Source organism: Nymphaea colorata, chromosome 11 (assembly GCF_008831285.2).
Source record: "Nymphaea colorata isolate Beijing-Zhang1983 chromosome 11, ASM883128v2, whole genome shotgun sequence".
In the NCBI taxonomy this organism is placed as follows: Eukaryota; Viridiplantae; Streptophyta; class Magnoliopsida; order Nymphaeales; family Nymphaeaceae; genus Nymphaea; species Nymphaea colorata.
The window spans coordinates 8558100-8576694 of NC_045148.1; the positions used below are offsets into that span (position 1 = coordinate 8558100).

The following is an 18595-nucleotide window of genomic DNA, read 5'->3' on the forward strand; positions in this document are numbered from 1 at the left end:
GAGAAAAATATACATTCCAAATTTGCAATCCAAAGTTTACACAACATAGTAAAAAAGCAGAGTTAAACAACAGATTCAAAAACCAGGAAGAAACTTACATAACTTGAAGTTGGTTTTGTAGGGTTATCTACTCCATCAGCCTGATCAATAAAAAATTAAATGTAAACTTTTTCAGAAAATATGAAAGAGAAAAACATAAACACATACAGAAAATTTGACATGCCTCCTGCACTGGAACTGAATATCTTCCAGAGAGTAAACCATGCCCCAGTTTTGTCCTGTCCGGAGTGCATTACGAAACAAATCAGATACAAAATGCAGAAATCATTCAGGATAAAATATATGCAAATAATGCAAAATATCTTAACAATGAATAGCCATCTGGCATCACCTATATCATCCAATGCTAGAAGAAGCAACACATGACTCGTATCTTACAAAGTAGACAATGCAAGAACAAGTAGACATAATGCACAAGAATTTAAGGTTGTAACCAAGAGAGGAAATGTAATTACCTAAAAAAAATTAATTTAGCAATTTTGCGATAAAAATTAGTTGCTGTTATTCAATAACCAGTTTAACTAGCCTAATCACAAGCTACTGACTAGGATATCAGATCCCACAAACATGAGCAAAAATAGTAGGGTGAGTGAAAGCCTCCGAACAGATGGCATTCTTCTAGTCACACAAATGCTCAACACAAAGGATCCTGTACCAGAGGGATAAGGCATTCCCCTAGACTGTGGCAAAGAGGTAACATTTAGATACTGCCCACATACAGTTGGAACACAATCTCAATCATGTCCCAGATTATGGATCATTGAAGCACAAAAAAAAAAAAAACAGTTCTACAGCTAAGATTATATATATATATATATAAGGATTCAAATCTCCTATACACCAAATGTTGCCGGAGAGCTAAAAATTTAAAGTCTGTTGTTGAAAGCACCATAAACCATCGGTGCTGATCCTATCGCAACTGTTTTTTGTGACAGATTTTTAATTTTTATCTATCCAACAGATTTAAATATATATTCATGGAATGTAAAGCAAAAGAGGCAATTTGAGACAACTTGAAAGAGAATAAAAAATTATACAATACCCATATGGAAGATTATAGATAAAAGGTGGACTGGACAGCTTCATTAACCTCTTCATGCAGCAACTTACCCAACGAGCTTTTGTTTTTTGCCTATGTTAGCTTAACTTGTTTGAAAGGGGGTTGAAAGAGGTTGATACTATTTTATTGCTGATCATTGTAGTAGAATGAGCAACGACAGTGGTACGTTCATTCATGGCAGCCTCACATGTGACGGGCGATGCGGGTAAATTATCTGACCTATCTCTTTATCTTGGGAAAGGTAGTACAGTTACGGTGATGGATCTCATCACTCCATCAATCATATTAGCAATGCACAAACTCACATGCCAAAATTGTCTTTTCCTTTGTCCAATGTCCTTTTCGCTCCTAACATTAAAAAGAATATTGTGTGTATTGCTAAACTTGTTGATGATATGCATTCAACCATCGAATTTACTCCTTCTTTTGTCTATGTTAAGGATCTTCAAACAAAGGAAATGTTCATTGAGGGGAACGACGTGGAGACATGTATGCCTTTAAGGAGAACCGAATCACCTCTTCAGTTTCTTCAGTCCCTGTTCTTTAGTTGGAGCCATCGAAACCTTCTTCAAAGTCATCAAAGTTTTTCAGTTCTAATTTGTTGAGTGTCTCTAGCTTTTGTAATAAGCCAAAACTCTGACACGGTTGTTTGGGTCATTGTAGTAGAAGTTTTGTTGAAAGTTTTGTTTCGAGCAATCTTATTCCAAAGTTTAGTTTTTCACCGTCTTCAGAGTCTAAGAAGTGCTCGAGCTGTGAACGCTGTAAGAGTCATATTCTTCCATTTCATACTATTAATAAAAGAGCTTCGAGGCCTTGTGAAATTGTTTGCTCTGACATTTGCGGACCCGCTCCTATTCCTTCTTTGTCTGGAAGTCGATATTATGTCATTTTCATTTATTTGTATTCCCGTTATACTTTGATAGATTTAATGAAACATAAACTTGAAGTATTTTAAATATTTCAGAATTTTCATTCTATGGTTAAACAAACTTTTCCTATGACATTGTGCATCTGCAATGTGATGGTGGAGGAGAGTATACATCAAACAATTTTATTGTCTTTCTTTGAGATAATGTTAGGACGACAGATTTCTTGCCCATAAACCCCGCAACAAAGTGGAGTTGCAAAAAGGAAACATTAGAAAGTGCTATCACCATGTTACATGACAGTAATGTGCCCACTATCCTTTGGACAGAGACTCTTCATACATCGGTTTACATTATAAATCGTCTCCCTATGTCCAACTTGAACAGGAATTAAGTGTAGATTTGTAGGACATGCAAACTAGTATAAAGGATATTGGTGTTATGATCCACTTCAAAACGTATTAAAACCTCGAGGCTCTAGAAATGTTGTTTTTGATGAACAGGATTTTGGCATGGACGTGTCTATCAAGTGCAACCTAGGATAGTGGAGATGTATGATCCATGGTTGAGTGTTGATCTTTTTACCAATATTGAGCAGACGTGTCACTCCACCATTCATTCATCCTCGAACAGTAGTGAGGGTTTACGCAGCCATCAGACCGATGAAGAACGTCCTACTGAGTGCTTTTCTGGACAAGTACATGTTAGAAAAGGCAGAAAAAAGAGGCCGAGTAGTCTAGAGGTAACCACTATTGAACAAGGGCAGAGATCGGCTCGTATTCGGCATTCAATTCAACGATGGGTGGGTCACGATACATTTTCTCTGGATTTTTAACTATTTATGTCTCAACTCATAAAGCAAGATGAGCCACTCTCTCTCAATCAAGTTGTCAAATCGTGACAATGAATTGAAGCTATGAATGAAGAAATGCAAGCTCTTCATGAGTGACTGACCTGGGATGTGGTACCACGACCAGAAGGAAGGAATGTTGTTGGTTCCAAATGGTTTTATATAATAAAATATAAACCCGATGGGAGCATTGAAAGATACAAGGCAGGTCTTGTTGCTCAAGGTTTTACACAACAATATGGCAAAGATTATGATGAAACTTTCAATCTGGCGGTTAAAATGGGTACCATACGTATCATCATATCTTTAGCTCTTGATTGAGAATGGACACTCAATCAAATGGATGTTAAGAATGCATTATTGCATGGAGATTTGAAGGAAGAAGTTTATATGGAACAACCCCCAGAATATACAGAAAAAGATCCTTTCACTTGGGTGTGCAAATTGAAAAGGCCTCTGCATGGGTTAAAGCAAGCATCTCGTTCTTGCTTTGAGAGTTTTTCTTTACAGATTCAAGGTTTTGGTTTTAGAAGATATTCATTGGATCATTCATTATTTGTCTACCAAAAAGAAAGTATCACAACTATTCTCCTCTTATATGTTGATGATATTGTTATATATAACAGGGAGTTCAAATGAGCATGTGGGAGAGGTAAAACAATTCTTAATGAAAATCTTTAAGATGAAGGATTTAGCAATTGAGGTACTTTCTTGGGGCAGAGGTTGATAGATAAGGAGACACATTGACACTCATGCAGCAAAAATATACTCTTGATCTCCTGGAAAAGACAGACATGACAAATTGTAGACCGGTTACTACTCCCAGTATATTACATCAGAGATTAAGTTCTGAAGATGGGGAGGCTTATGCCAATCCTACAAGACATCAAAGCTTTGTTGGTATGTTACAGTATCTTACATTTACCAGGCCTCACATTGTTGATGTTGTTAATCAGGTTCTCAGTTTAAGCATGCTCCAAGAGAAGATCATACGGAGGCAGTGAAGCGCATTTTAAGATATCTAAAAGGCATTGTAAAAGACGGCTCTGCTTACCATAAGAATGACAATGCGGATCATAGACATGAGATAATCACTTATACAAATGCAGATTGGGTAGGCACGTGATCCAGATGAGAGGAGATCAGTGAGTGGTAATTGTGTTTTCATAGGCCATAATCTTATGTCTTAGAACAGCCACAAACAAAAGGCTGTGGCACGATCTACTACGGAGGCAAAGTACCGATCAATGATTAGGGGAGAAGATTGTTTGTTCAGTGCACCTATGTGACAATCAAAGCGCAATTAACATTGTTTTTAATCCCATTCAGCATAGCAGGACCAACCACATTAAAATTGATCAACATTTTATTCGATAAAAGGTTGAGGAAAAGGAGATAGAGCCCCAACATGTTAGAACTGAAGATCAACTTATTTATTAAAGGATTAATTGGACGACAATTCCGGTTGCTAAAGAACAAGTTGTACATGATGCAAGACCATGTACAACTTGAGGGAGGGTGTTAAAACGTGTATCAGGTTTACATCATGACATCTGGATTAGAAGTCATATTAGGTGTTTCCTTTTTAACGCTATGTTTTCTCATTAATGGCATGGCTGTAATATTCTTTGCTTTTAATAAGACTTATTAGTCCATGGTGTAAAAGAATGTTTTTATAATATAATCTTAGGGTTCAGCAGACAGTTACTGCTGCTGCCGGCCCTATCCTTTGGCACTTCTCTTCTCTTCTCCTTTCTTGTTTTTTTGTGGCACAAGTCTTTGGTGGATGACACAGTAATCTGATATTACACAATCTTAGACCTTTTACCCATTCAAGTGCAAGTCTACAACAATTCATAATAAGAACCTAGAAAATGGGACAGATACCCCAGTAATCCAGAGAGATTGAAAAGAGAAACACCTATTGTGAAAGCAAAAAGCCAACATCTGATGAGAAGATGTAAGCAAACAGAAACATGTCAACCTACAGGGATAAGATAAACCATGTTCACGCAAAGGAAGATGAAAAGTGTTGCTGATGACTTGCTATAAAGAATCATGTTTGGCATGCTATTCTTAAAAGCTACCGAGATTTTGTCATTATATCCAAATCTTCAAATAGATGCTAGTTGTCAAGCCTCGTGCCACAAGGAAAACATTAGTTCAGCAATATGGAATATTCCAAATTTCAAACAGAGCAGGGAACAACAATCCAAATAGCAGTGTCCCAAACACCAAATAAAGCAAGATAGAAAGTGCCCACTGCTTACATCTGCATATTCAAATCCAAAGTAGGATCAGCAGGAGCATTTTGAAAGGCTGCTCTCAGACTTTGTTTTCCATAGTATCTAAGTGAAAAGACAACCAAGGTTAGAGAACAATAGTCCATCACATAGCAACTGACAGTTGTAGTTAAAGGAAATAGCTAAATATGGTGGATGTTGATAGCATATGAACAAACCGTGAACAAAAGGAACGTGCAGAGAAAACCACTTGCATTGTGGAAGCCAGGTAACAACTGTACAAGACAATGAAAATTATTTGAAAATTAGTAATAATGCAGATAAAGATAGAGAGAGACAGAGAGACAGACAGACAGAAAGAGAGACCTATTTCCAAGATTGACAAGTCCAGTATATCCAGGTCCAAACAAAGGCTCCACATCCTGCCCACTTTCTTGTATTCGATTCCAATCAAAGTTGGTATTCTGATCGAGTTCTTTCTCAGCAGTTGTCATTTCAGTCTGAACAAGGATAGCACCTTTTAAATAGAAATGAAGCAAAACACAAAAAGATTCTTGCTGACCACTAAAAACAAGCACACTGGGAAGACCGTATAAAGCAACACCTTTACTATGTAAATTCAAACATGACTACCTTAAATTCAACACTGACCATATAATCTAATAAACATGATCACTCAACAAAGGCATATGTTTAGTTGTTCTGTTTAATAGATGTGTCCAGATCACTTGACAAGTAAGCTTTTGCTAAGATCTGGCCAGTCAGTTCAGCCAACCAGCAGCCTAATCTTTAGACACAGACACCAGAAATCAAACTTTAGAACATCCCACCAACAAATAAAATTTAAATGGCCAATTCAATTAATTGATTGCACATGTCCACTGTTTGAAAGAAGTTAAATGGCAAGACAACCATTTGACAGAAAAATGGATGCCAAGGGTAAACCTCCTCACTTTTTCTCGAACTTATCTATATCGATACTCCTAAAATACCATCGTCCAGGACAGCCAGCACCTTAAAGATCCATCCAGTTCAATATTATTACAATGGACACGCATGAGGATCTTACACCAAAGCTGATGGGGAAGACCAGCACTGACACCACTCTTGAAAGAGGATCAGAATCATTCAATCTCCACAAAGGTTAAATCTAAAGAAATTCAGGTTCATATAGCATGTGGGCACATGACCACCTGCACAGCAATTCATGGTGTTTGGTTTGTTCTTCAAATTCGGGCAAGATCCAGCACTACTGTGGCATTTCCAAGGCCTAATTACAAAATTATGGATAAGTTCTTTGAAGTACATAAGAAAAAGCATCAATATATATCTTAACAATAGCAAGCGATTCTGCAATTGACTAACGGAACGCAGGTAGTCCCTACATTATCAATATAAGATAATCTAACGAAATAAAAGAAATAGACTATACGATAAAAATATAAAGTTTCCATTAACATATGCAAATATCCAAAAGCAGATTCCTTAAAAGCTACATATAACACCATAAACTTGACTAACCTTTTTCAACGATGAAAAATCAATACCAAAAAATGCTAAATGTTGAGCTAACAAGGGGTCCTCAACACTTTCATCCTCTGGGTATGAGAAAACATCTGAACTGCCCAGAACATCAAACAAAAATCAAATCCAAACTCCACTAAGGGGGGAAAAAAACAAGATGCATAGGTCCAGAAAACAATCAAAAGACATGCCTGAGCAGCTAATAAACTTGATGAAAGTAAAGAAGCCAAGAAGAATACAAAGATAGACTGACCGAAATGTAATAAACTGCAAGACAGGTCAGACCTACATAAGCTGACCTGTGGGGAAAAAATATAACATGCAAACATAAACACTTAACAGAATTTTGACAAGGTATCTCTACCTAAAAAGCCTGACTCCTATATAAGTCGATGCAAATTAATAAATCAGGAGCTACAAAATTTTCCAAAATCACATTTCTAGTCTAAAACTGATTTGTACTACACCACAAATGGCAAAGGAGTGTGCCTCATTTAACAAGAATAGGACATAGACTTATAGTGAGGGAAACATGTAAGCATCAGCCATGCCTCTGTGATGACGTGTCCATTTGTTTCTATGTGCTTTTGATATGTGAGAGCTGAAGACACAGATAAAGAACAACCATATTGTTAAGTCTGACATGTTGGACTTGGGTCAAATTGGATCCAGGTCCACACATCCTTCTGTTAACAATGTATTTTATGCAAGTGAGAGTATGTCTCCCTGTTGTAATTTCTGATTAGTTGTATATTTTTTAATGAGAATTAGGGCACACCCCATCTGAGATAGACATGACCTGTTGCAGCATCTCTCCTCGTGCTTTTCATCCTCTTCATCCTGCATTGTAAAACTGCAGCTGCTGCAAATCTTTTAATGGTATCAAGGCCAGGCTAATATGTCCATGTAAATTTGCGATTAAAAATTTCTGTCAAGGGTTTCTTCCTTAAGCCTCGTCCTTCCTGAAATTTTCTTCTTTCTTTTTGTATTTTCAATCTGTTCATCTCTTTTCAATCGGTTACCTTCCTACTCATCACCCTAAAATCTGTTGCAGAAATATTGTTGGTTCTCATCCTTAATGCCGTTTGACACCTGTGAACAACACCCTTCTCCTTTTCAATTAAAATCAGATCTGAGATTGTGAAACTAATTTTTATTCTGATTCATCTTCTCTAGGTCTATTTCTGAACTGCAATTCTTCATTGAACCACAGTTTTTGTCCTTCCTTATTTTCTGGAACTTATGTCAGATATGGAAATGTCAAACCTGAAGCCAGACTTAATGTTCCTATAAATCTGCAAACTCTAGGTCCGTCTAAAAGTCTGAAACTATCTTCTAGTGTCAGCTATTGAATTGTGTTTTTCATTGTGCCATATATCCTTAGTGTTTTTTCAATGTTTTCTTGCGGTTGATTTATGTTATGAAGATCCAGCCCATATTTTTTAAGAACACTTAGCAGGGATATTCTTATAGGGTGTAGCCATCCCTGTTATTATTTTAAGTAGTCAAAAAGGGGAAAATGAAGCAAACAAGAAAGGACAGGCTTGAAACCTTATACAAGGATGCTGTACCAAAGACTGCCGTGTTTCCAAAATCTGTGATCTTCTCTTATTCTTTTCTTACTCTGTTATTCTCCTTCCATCTAAAATATTATGCTCTTTACATTCCTTTTGAAACAAGGAATGATTTGTCACCCACTAATTCAATTCATTGTCCTATTTTCTTGAGTTAGCTTGTGTCAGAAAAACACAATCGCTCCAACTTCTTGACTTATAAAATACAACTCATTCCTTTTATAAGGAGTCAAGATCTCTATGAACATTTGGAATTAGTTCCAGTCCTGCCTCAGTTTTTTATACACTAAAAATGATCACAAAAATGCTTCAGATAGGACTATGCACAATCCAGAGTTTACAACATGGAAGAAATAGGATCAGGCTTTGGTTGCATAAATTACATTCCCCATCACAGGAAGTGTTACTGCTGATTATTGATGACTGTTCTACTGTAAATCTATAAAATATATTGGCACAAAACTTATTCACAAATACCAGAGGCAAAAATTGTATATCTCAGGAACGAATTTCACTCACTGAACAAAGGAACCATGACCATCATAAAATGTCTAAATAAGACCAATGGAATTATAGATCAACTAAAATACAAGAAGTTTTAAGTGGTTTGAGCTTGGAGTATCACACTTTTGTCATATCCCTGACAGTTTTCCCAACTCTTCCCTCTTTTCAAGATTTGCATGTGAAATTATTTCAGATTCAGATGACTCTGAAAGAATTTCCCGATGATGATAAATTGGCAGCAGGATTCACCTAATGTTCTGGTCACAAGAATGATTTATGGATAAAGACAAGGGAAACAAATTTTTGTGAAGGCAGAGGTAGAAGCTGAAATGGACAAGGAGGCTGCGGGTTCCATCTTACTTCCAACATGCTACCCAATCTTGACAAAAGAAAAAAACAAACATTCCTACATACTTTTTGTGCAACAAAAGAGGGTGGTTGATTGTTAGTTCAATCTTCAAAATAAAGGAAACACAATAATATTCATCCCAAAAGGAACTCTGAAGCCAAACAGACAAAAGTGGTAGCAACTATTATCAGCGGCTCCTTCACAAGTGAATATTAAACAGAATGACCAGAGAGTGAGGTATCTAATTCTAGATTATGGTGCAGTAACTCTTCTTACAAGTAATGCTAGTAAGCTCTGAAACTTATCTCTTTAATTTGGAATGGTAGAATTGTGACTGGAATAGAACACATCATTCAATCTTACATGCTGAAAATGATCACACCTTTAACTCAGTCTTCTATTAATTTGTCTCATGTTCTTCTTACTCAAATCATTAAAAAGAACCAGTCACAAATGTCATATTTGTGTATTAAATAGTAAAGTTTTTCTCGAATATAATACAGCAAGCTTGAAAAAAAGGGGGGGAAAGAGGGGGAAATAGAGTAAAATTTTTAAAAAAATTAAAAAATCTTAAAATTAAGGAAAATAAATGAGAATATAATAAGACATCATCAAAAAAATAAGTAGACAAGCAACAAATAAAAAATAGAAAATAGACACAAGCAGTTTGGCACTAAAAAAACATGAATAAAATGCCCAAAATGAAAAAAGGGGAAATTTTGTGTTTCTTCGCTCTGGTCATTTTTTCAAAAAAACTGTGTTTTTGTGTTTTTTGTTGTATATTTTTCACGTTTTTAAAGCATTTTTTTTAAAACAAAATGCATTTTTTGTGTCTATGGAAATAACATAGTTTTTGCCTCTCGATTCTCAACTGGCCAATGATGCAAAATTCTTCAGTTGAATTTACTTCCTCATCTATACATGTTAAGGATCTTCAAATGATGCAAACGTTACCTTGAAGTCTCCTGAATGGCTGAATACCTTGAAGTCTCCTGAATGGCTGAATATTGTTTCACTTATTGTGTTCATAGTTTGTCTGGATGTAATAAACCAAATTTTTGGCATAGTCGGCTTGGCCATTGTAGTCATCTTTTATTGGAAAACCTATCTCAAGCAATCTCATTCCAATGTCTAGCTTGAGTGTTGTTTTAGATCATGAAAAGTGTCCAAGTTGTCGAATGTAGACTCATGTTTTGCCTATTGATCTAATAATTAAAAGAGATTCAAAGCCTTTTGACATTTTCTTTATTCCAAATGTATGGTGCCATGCGCCAACAAGTTCCTCCTTCTGAAGATTGATATTATGTTGTATTCACTAATAGTCATTCTTGTTACACTTGGATATTTCTTATGAAGTACAAATCTGAAGTTGTTTAGTTTGTTCCAATCCTTTTATGTGCTCGTTTAAAATCATTTCCCCAAAAATGTTACGTACTTTAGTGTGATGGAGGAGGTAAACATTGACCTTTTTCATACAACACAATAATGCATAGAGAGTACTGCACTCATACACATCAAGAAAATGGGGTGGTTTAACAGAAACATTGCCAAATGGTTGAACCGCAATGAACATGTAAAATGGCAACAATTTTCTTACCAAATTCTGGACATAGGTATTTCATTCTATTAAGCATATTACAAATTGTTTGTACATAGTTATTTTGGAAAACAAATATATTTATTTCACTCGTTTTGAGTAGCATCCTTGTTACAATGAACTACATCTGTTTGGATGTGTTTGCTATGTGCAAGTGGACAGAATAAATATATTTCATGACAAAGCCTCCAAGTGCAAGTCTATAAGATATGCTGATGACTACAAAGAGTATCGCTTCCATGTATTATGTGTATTAAGACATCCAGGCATGTTGTTTTGATGAGCAAAATTTTGACAAATGGCTACACATTTTCAGCAGGGACCAAATCACAACGTTGAAATTTATTACCCACGGATGAATGCAAACCTTTTCTGCCAATCTTGATGAAACTATGCATCAATTTGCACTGCCAATTCTAAGCTAAGTCACATGGGTGCAAAATATGGGTGCCAGTGCAGGCATGAGTGCAAAAATTTTCAAAAAACTTGGGTATGGTGCGGCAAGGGTATATATATATATATGCATGTATAGACATACATACACAGATACACATACATAGAGGACATGGCAGGAGTCATGGTCGTACTATTCGAACTGGTGGTGGTAGAGTACCTACTTGAGGCCGATTATTGGATCTGTCACGATCAAAAAAAAATTTCCCACTTATACTACTGCACGTGCTCAACCTGAGATTCGTACAGCCATGTGTTCAAATGATATTATTGACGCAGCAGATGATACCATAAGGAGGTGGTTTTCTGACATATCCATTCCCTTTATGCAGCAAACTCTTATCATTTTCAGCCTATAGCAGATGCGATCACTTCTGTAGGCTGAGGGTATAAAATGTCCTCTTATCATAAATTGCGAAGTAAAATTCTTAATAATGCAGTTAGAGATGTCAAAGCATATTGTGATGAACTGAAATTCAGTCAAAAACAGAACATTGGTAAACTTCTTTGTATATTTCCCCTTAAATACAATGTTCTTAAAATCTATTGATTTATCTGATACTCCTGTATGTTTTGTGTGAGATTTTTGATAAAGTTATACAAGAAGTTGGCCCTAAGAATGTCGTGCAATTTTTCACTGATAATGCAGCAAATTATAAAGTGCAAGTGAAATTTTAGCAGCACAATCTAGGAAATTTTATTGGAGCCCATGTGCTCCTCACTGTTTAAATCTAATGCTTCAAGATCTTGGTGAAAGAGATTATATGAAGTGGACAGTTCAAAGATGCAAAGAAATCACGAAGTTTATCTCTAATCATGCTTATGTCTTGAACTTGATGAGAAAATTCACAAATGGGGCTGAATTGATTCGACTTACACAAACATTGTTTGCCACAAATGTTTTGACTATGCAAGGTATAGTCAAGTAAAGAAACCCTCTCAGGCAGATGTTTCCAGCTGATGATTGGGCTGCATTATCCTTGCGTCCAACTATTAGAAAAACAAACTGTACCATATCTACTTTTTTATTGTTCTTTTATTTGTTGTTTCTATTATATATTTACTATTTCGTATTTACTTTCCATCTGTTATTAGATTTGTGGTGGAGTAGGTTTGGGCTTGATTGCCCAGAATTAAAGAAACTTGCAATTAGAATTCTCAGCAGTGCAACTGAATGTGAAAGAAATTGGAGTGTATTTCAGCACATTCACAGTAAGAAGAGAAATAAGCTGGAATATAAAAGGTTGAATGACCCTGTTTTCGTTTGTTATAATATGAAGATGAGACAAAGGTAAATTAAATACATTTGTTATGCAAAATTGCAAATTCTAATATATATTTAATTTTTAACAATTTGTTAATTTTTTCTCTTGTTGCACTTTAGGCAAAGAGAAGCAGCATCTGCGAGGAAGCATCACACTCAATTTGATCCAATCAGCCTTGACAATTTTGATGTATTAGGTTCTAGGGTTGAAGAAGAACCATATGCAATCCTTGATAAGGACAATCTTCATTTTCTGAACATTGAAGGAGCAGCAGAGCTTTTTGAAGAAGGAGAGGCTAGAGAGCAATGGAATATTGGTGACATTCCAACAAAAGGGATAGAAGCAATTAATGAAGAAAATGAAGATGATAATGCAAATGACGAGGATTATTGTTGAATCATGAAACAAGATAACTATTGAACTTGTGAATTTTGATATAATCTAAGTCCTAAGACTCCAAGTCCTAAGATTCTAAGTCCTAAGATTCTGTAACATTTTCAAGTTTAAAATTGTGATGGATGCTTATTATGTTATATACATGAATGCTCCTTATGTATGATGATTTTTTTATATTGAATACATGTTTCTTGGTTTTTTCTAATTTTGTTTATCTTTTCGGATTTTTATGATTTTTTAATATTTTTAAATTTTTAAAAAAATTACAATACGCTACGCTACGTTTGTGATACGTCACAATATGGCGTATAGGTCGGTCCGACCGATACGCGTTATGCTATGCCTTTTACAACATTGGGTCAGGACAATGTTGTAAAAAGCATATCGTAAGTCGTATCGCTCTGGCTTTAAGATACGTTGTATCGTAACGTATCGCAACCGTATCGTAAATTTTTTTAATAAATCAGAAAAAATAGAAAAAAATCAAAAAATTCATAAAAAAATCAGTAAAAAACAAGAATAATATGTTCTTCATAAAAAACATGTTTTACAGAATGATAGACTTATTATTGCTTGAATTACATAACATATATCATAATTTCATAACCATAGATTCATAAGTCATAAGGTATTAAGGTCCACAAGTCTATGAGATACCACATCAAAAAACAAGTTTTAGATGTGATGTATTACATCACAAGATGACAATGAAATTGTGAAAATCTTCAAATGACAATGAAATTGTGAAAATCTTCAATGTCAATACATATAAAATGAAAGCACTCTTGACTCTCATTCATAATCTTCATCATATTCATTCTCATCCTCATCTCCATCTTCTTCTTCATCTTCATCTTCACGATTTAAAAAAACCTCTTTCCTCCCAACGGGAATCAGCCACCCACGCACAAATCCATGGTTTAATCGATGATTTCATTTTGAAAATCGATGATTTACCGATGGAAATCGATGATTTCCCTCCACGGCAGCACAATCTCTAGGTTAGAAATGAAGAAGGGGTGGGTTTTTATAAAGAAAACTCGAAAAATTGGGATTTGAGCCCTCCATTTTCGAAATCAGCCTGTATCATACGATACGGTGTGATGGGCCTGCATCGTACGTTACGATACAAGCAAGACACACCCCTATTTACGATACAGGGGGTGTATCATATCGTATTTTACAAACGATACGTATCATACGATACATACAACACTGGGTCAGGGTGTCATTGACCGCACTGAACATGCATTGACCACATCCAATGGTGTGTCAAGGCCACATTTGTGGCTGCACCTGCACCTATGTCACATCAATGTGGGTGCGGGGGGCATTTTGAAGCACCCATATGACTTAGCTACTAAGACAAACAATAGTTCTGGTTTCCCACATATTGAAACAGGAGTTCTATCGCCAAAAGATTTTGAAAAAAAAATTGGTGTTGTATAAGTATGACAACAAAATGAGCCTTCTGATGCTACTAACGAAGTTGAAGATCATACGACATTAGAAGGTCAGAAAAGTTTGGCATCCAATTTAAAGAAGGGTGAGTCATAATATTTCTCTTCAGATTTTAAAATGTTCCCATCTCAAATTGAAAAGTACGACAAACCAGTCACTTTCTAATTTCTATCAAGTTGTACAATCGCCTAAGTGGATAGAGGCAATGAACAAAGAAATGGAGGCATTCATGAACGCCAAACTTGGAAGATCTTGCCCAGGCTCAAAGGAAAGAATGTGGTAGGATCAAAGTGGGTCTGCAAGTCAAGTACAAACCTGATAGAAGCATTGAGCTACACAAGGCTTCGTCCATAGCGCTAGGTTTTACCCAACAATAGAGGCAGGACTATGATAAAACTTTTCGACTTTTAGTTCTTATCATCTAGATGGAAACTGTTCATCATTTTATCCTTGGCTATAAATTATTGATGGTCGTTGAGTCAATTGAACAAAGCAGGGCCAAATGACTCCAAGCTTTTAGCAACTCCAAGGCTGTGTTTGATAGTGTCAGATCTTAAGCTCTGAGGCTGATTTTGAAATGCCTTTTATGTGGGGCCCAAATAAAAATTAAAGATTGGATTTTAGATTTATAGAAAAATGAGGATTTGAGATCCTGAGTATCTGGCTAAAACCTCAGATTTGAGGTCCAGTGGGGGTGTCTGACCTCAAATCATTGGATCTGATATCCTCACCTCAGTGATCTCATATCACATCAGAAAATGAGTTCTTCGGATGGAGAATTATATGATGATCCCATCAAGTACACAAGTCCAGTTGACATGTTTCAATATCTCACTTCTATGAAATTAAGCATAATTATTCTGTAAGGTGGGTGTCACAATTTATGCACACACTAAGAAGTGAGTACATAGATACAATAAAAAGAGAATTTTGAAATATTTGAAAGGAACTATTGGATATAAGCTTCTCTATAACAGAAGTTGGTCAAATAGGGGGATTCATGAGACTATCACCTATGTGGACACAGACAGCACAGAAGACCTAGATAATAGTTTTAGGCTGCTGTACATTTCTTAGAAATAACTTGGCATATTGAAGTAGTCTAAAACAAAAAGTTGTTGACTTGTTGCAGATCAAGTACTAAAGCAGAACACAGACCTATGGCTATCAGCCTATCACCACTACTGAAACTGCATGGATTAGGCATCTTCTAAATGAATTAAGAGAATCTATCTCAACGTTACAATCATCGTGTGACAATCTAAATGCTATGATATTACATTTAATCCTATTTAACATAATTGTACGAAACATATTGAGATAAATCAACCTTATATTAGACAGAAGGTTGAATACAGAGAAATTGAGCCTTAATATATAGCACGCCAAAACACAATCAATTAGGTAACTTGTTTACAAAACAGCTGATAAAACACAATTTCAGGTTTCTAAAGGGCAAGTTGTCCACGGTTCAAGAATATATACAACTTGAGCGAAGCTGTTGAGTCTGACATGTTGGACTTGGATCTAATTGATCCAAATCCACATGTCCTTGTGTATTAAGAATGTATTTTATTTACGGAATTGAGGACATTTATGTCTGTATCATTCTTTTATTAGTTGTAAATTGAGCATGTCCTGTTTGAAATAGATGTGACTTGCTGTTGCATACCCCTTGTGTTCTCTCTTCCTCCTCTTGTGTTGTGAAACTACAATGGCGGTGAATCTTTTACGCATGCTCAGTGTTGCCAAACTACTAGAATCAACACGTAAGATCTTGTAATATGCATGATAAGAAACAATTGCAGCACCAAATAAGACTGCTTCTTTCATCTAATAAATTCGTGAAACTTGTTAAATGTGGAAGATGTATTCATACCAAGAGAGTTGCAAAATTTGATTAAAGAAGGAAGGTAAGAGGCATGGACACCTCATTTCAGTTGATACAGCCGCATCGCCATACCTGGGCATGGATGCAGGCATGATTATAGGCCTGAAAATGGTTAGGACACAAATTTGACCGTGTGAGGTGAAGTCCATGCGCCCAAGGATTAATCCTTCTGTTTTAGGACTAATCCTTCTGTTTTTTGACTTGGTCAAAATTGACCAAGTCCAAATTTGTCCAAGTTTAGAGCTTTCTTTACTGCTTATATAGGTGGACCTTGACCCCTTCCCACAATTCTCGAAGGCTCAAAATCAAAACCCTTCGGTAAAAAACCTTGTGTTTCTCCAAAATCCAATGAAACTCTGGTTATCGTGCATTGGATGATACAATTCTGGGATTGTGCATTAGGTAAGAAGTCTGCATGCATCTATGCCTCTCTAGCAAAGTTACCCCCTTGTCTCTAGTGGCAATTTTCCCTCCACCAATATGTACGCCATTTCCTCTTCCAAAAGAAATGCTGATCTCACTAGCAAATGTCATCTTTATTTTTTTCTTTTTTTGCTCATATGACTTAATAAATAAAGTTAATTGCGTTCAAATGTAACAAATCAAACAGAGAACACATATCAAATGTCAGCATTTCTCCTAAGAAAGGTAGACAACATACAGGCAGTCCTTGTGCAGAGAAACACAATCTCAGACTAGAACAGTAGAAAGAGAAACTGTGAGTGATCGTTATTACCTGCTCCTTCTAAATCAGCAGTTATAGTTCCAAGCTTTACAGCCAAAGGGTACTTTGTTTCATTATAATATTCAATAGCATGATTGTTGCCACCACTGCCATCCCAGTTTCTCCTCCCACAAAGAATCATACCGTCGGTCAGATTAAGCCACAAGTTATCAACTTTGTCACACTTGCAACACCGCCACCCTGAGGGAGGAATGACAACACCATTGTCGATCTGTTGCAGATCCATTGCATATGCACTCACTTTCTTCTTATCAGCCACCCAAGATGTCATCTGCTCTTTTCTCTCAATGCCTTCTGACATCAAGATGGCATCAACTGCCAATCTGACCTGACACCATAAGCATTCAAATATTAGGGATGCACTTGCACTTCACACCAGCCAGTAAACTGGCCCTAACAAGAAACTTTCTCTAGGAAAATTTTTTTGCCACAAAACTTTTCTCGAGCTACTTCCTGCGAGAAATAAAGTATTCATATAACAAAATTGTTCCTTTGCACTTATATGGCGTGTTGATGAAAAATAGAAAGCTGAAGGTAGAACCTTCTCAGGCAGCTCGACAGATGGGAATGGAAGTTCCACATATGTTGGCAGCACAACAATCTTATGAGTTGCTTCGTACTCCAGCTCTTGGCTTTCGAAACCTCCATCAACACCTGCATCCACATTAACAATGTAAAGATACTAGCTAGCATATGGTAAGCCACTAAACCTTAAATTTGAACAAGTAAAACATGTACACCTTTTTGACTTGAAAGTTTAAATCAACTCTCAACAAAAATTGTAACACACTATCAGCATTCAATACATACATACATACATATACTGATATACATATACATTTACATTTTACATACACACACCCATGTATATATAATATATATTAATATATATTCACACACACACACACACACACACATATATATATGCAATTTGTGTAAGGAATTTCTTTAATGGGTTATAGAATTTCCTCCTACAGATCCTGCAAAAGAGATGTGGGTACTGCTGCGTGAACGCCAAATGCTAGATACCTCACGTGTAGGATTGTTGAAGTGGTTCAAGATATTGTCATAGAGAAAACAAATTGTGAAAGTACATGAAAAGAATTGTAATATAAACTCGAATAGGTGGTGTATTAGCAAACAATGAGCATATAGGTCTATGACACGTTGCTACTTGCTACCAAAATCCAAGATACTGGGATTGGATATATATATATATACACATATATGTATGTGTGTGTGTGACTCTCTCTCTCTCTCTCTCTCTCTCTCTCTCTCTATATATATATATATATATATATATATATATATAGTGGTTCAAGATATTGTCATGGAGAAAACAAATTGTGAAAGTACATGAAAAGAATTGTAATATAAACTCGAATAGGTGGTGTATTAGCAAACAATGAGCATCTAGGTCTATGACACGTTGCTACTTGCTACCAAAATCCAAGATACTGGGATTGTATATATATATATATATATATATATATATATATATATATATATATATATATATACACATATATGTATGTGTGCGTGTGACTCTCTCTCTCTCTCTCTCTCTCTCTCTATATATATATATATATATATATATATATATATATGTGTGTGTGTGTGTGTGTGTGGAAAGAGAGATATGAGTACGACCATCTCAGCTTTTTAAGTTTTAAGTTGCAACTCATCTACAAACCCTTAGATGGCTTCATTCGGCAGATCATGTCTCCATATTTTCAAAAATAGATAGTCAAAAAACT

General features: G+C 35.8%; 1 protein-coding gene across 2 annotated transcripts in view; it reads right to left on the bottom strand.

The window, feature by feature from the left end:
- LOC116264510 (ubiquitin carboxyl-terminal hydrolase 14) overlaps window positions 1-18595 on the bottom strand; it is a 31110-nt gene that overhangs the window by 11016 nt on the left and 1499 nt on the right. The window contains exons 3-10 of one of the 2 annotated variants that reach the window (XM_031644782.2): window positions 17380-17492; window positions 16830-17166; window positions 6601-6695; window positions 5446-5579; window positions 5298-5354; window positions 5107-5184; window positions 224-278; window positions 99-140 (exon numbers count right to left, since the gene is read on the bottom strand). In XM_031644782.2, the coding sequence (XP_031500642.1) occupies window positions 99-140; window positions 224-278; window positions 5107-5184; window positions 5298-5354; window positions 5446-5579; window positions 6601-6695; window positions 16830-17166; window positions 17380-17492 (911 nt within the window). The remainder of the gene's footprint in view (window positions 1-98; window positions 141-223; window positions 279-5106; window positions 5185-5297; window positions 5355-5445; window positions 5580-6600; window positions 6696-16829; window positions 17167-17379; window positions 17493-18595) is intronic. The other variant, XM_031644783.2, reaches the window with a different exon arrangement.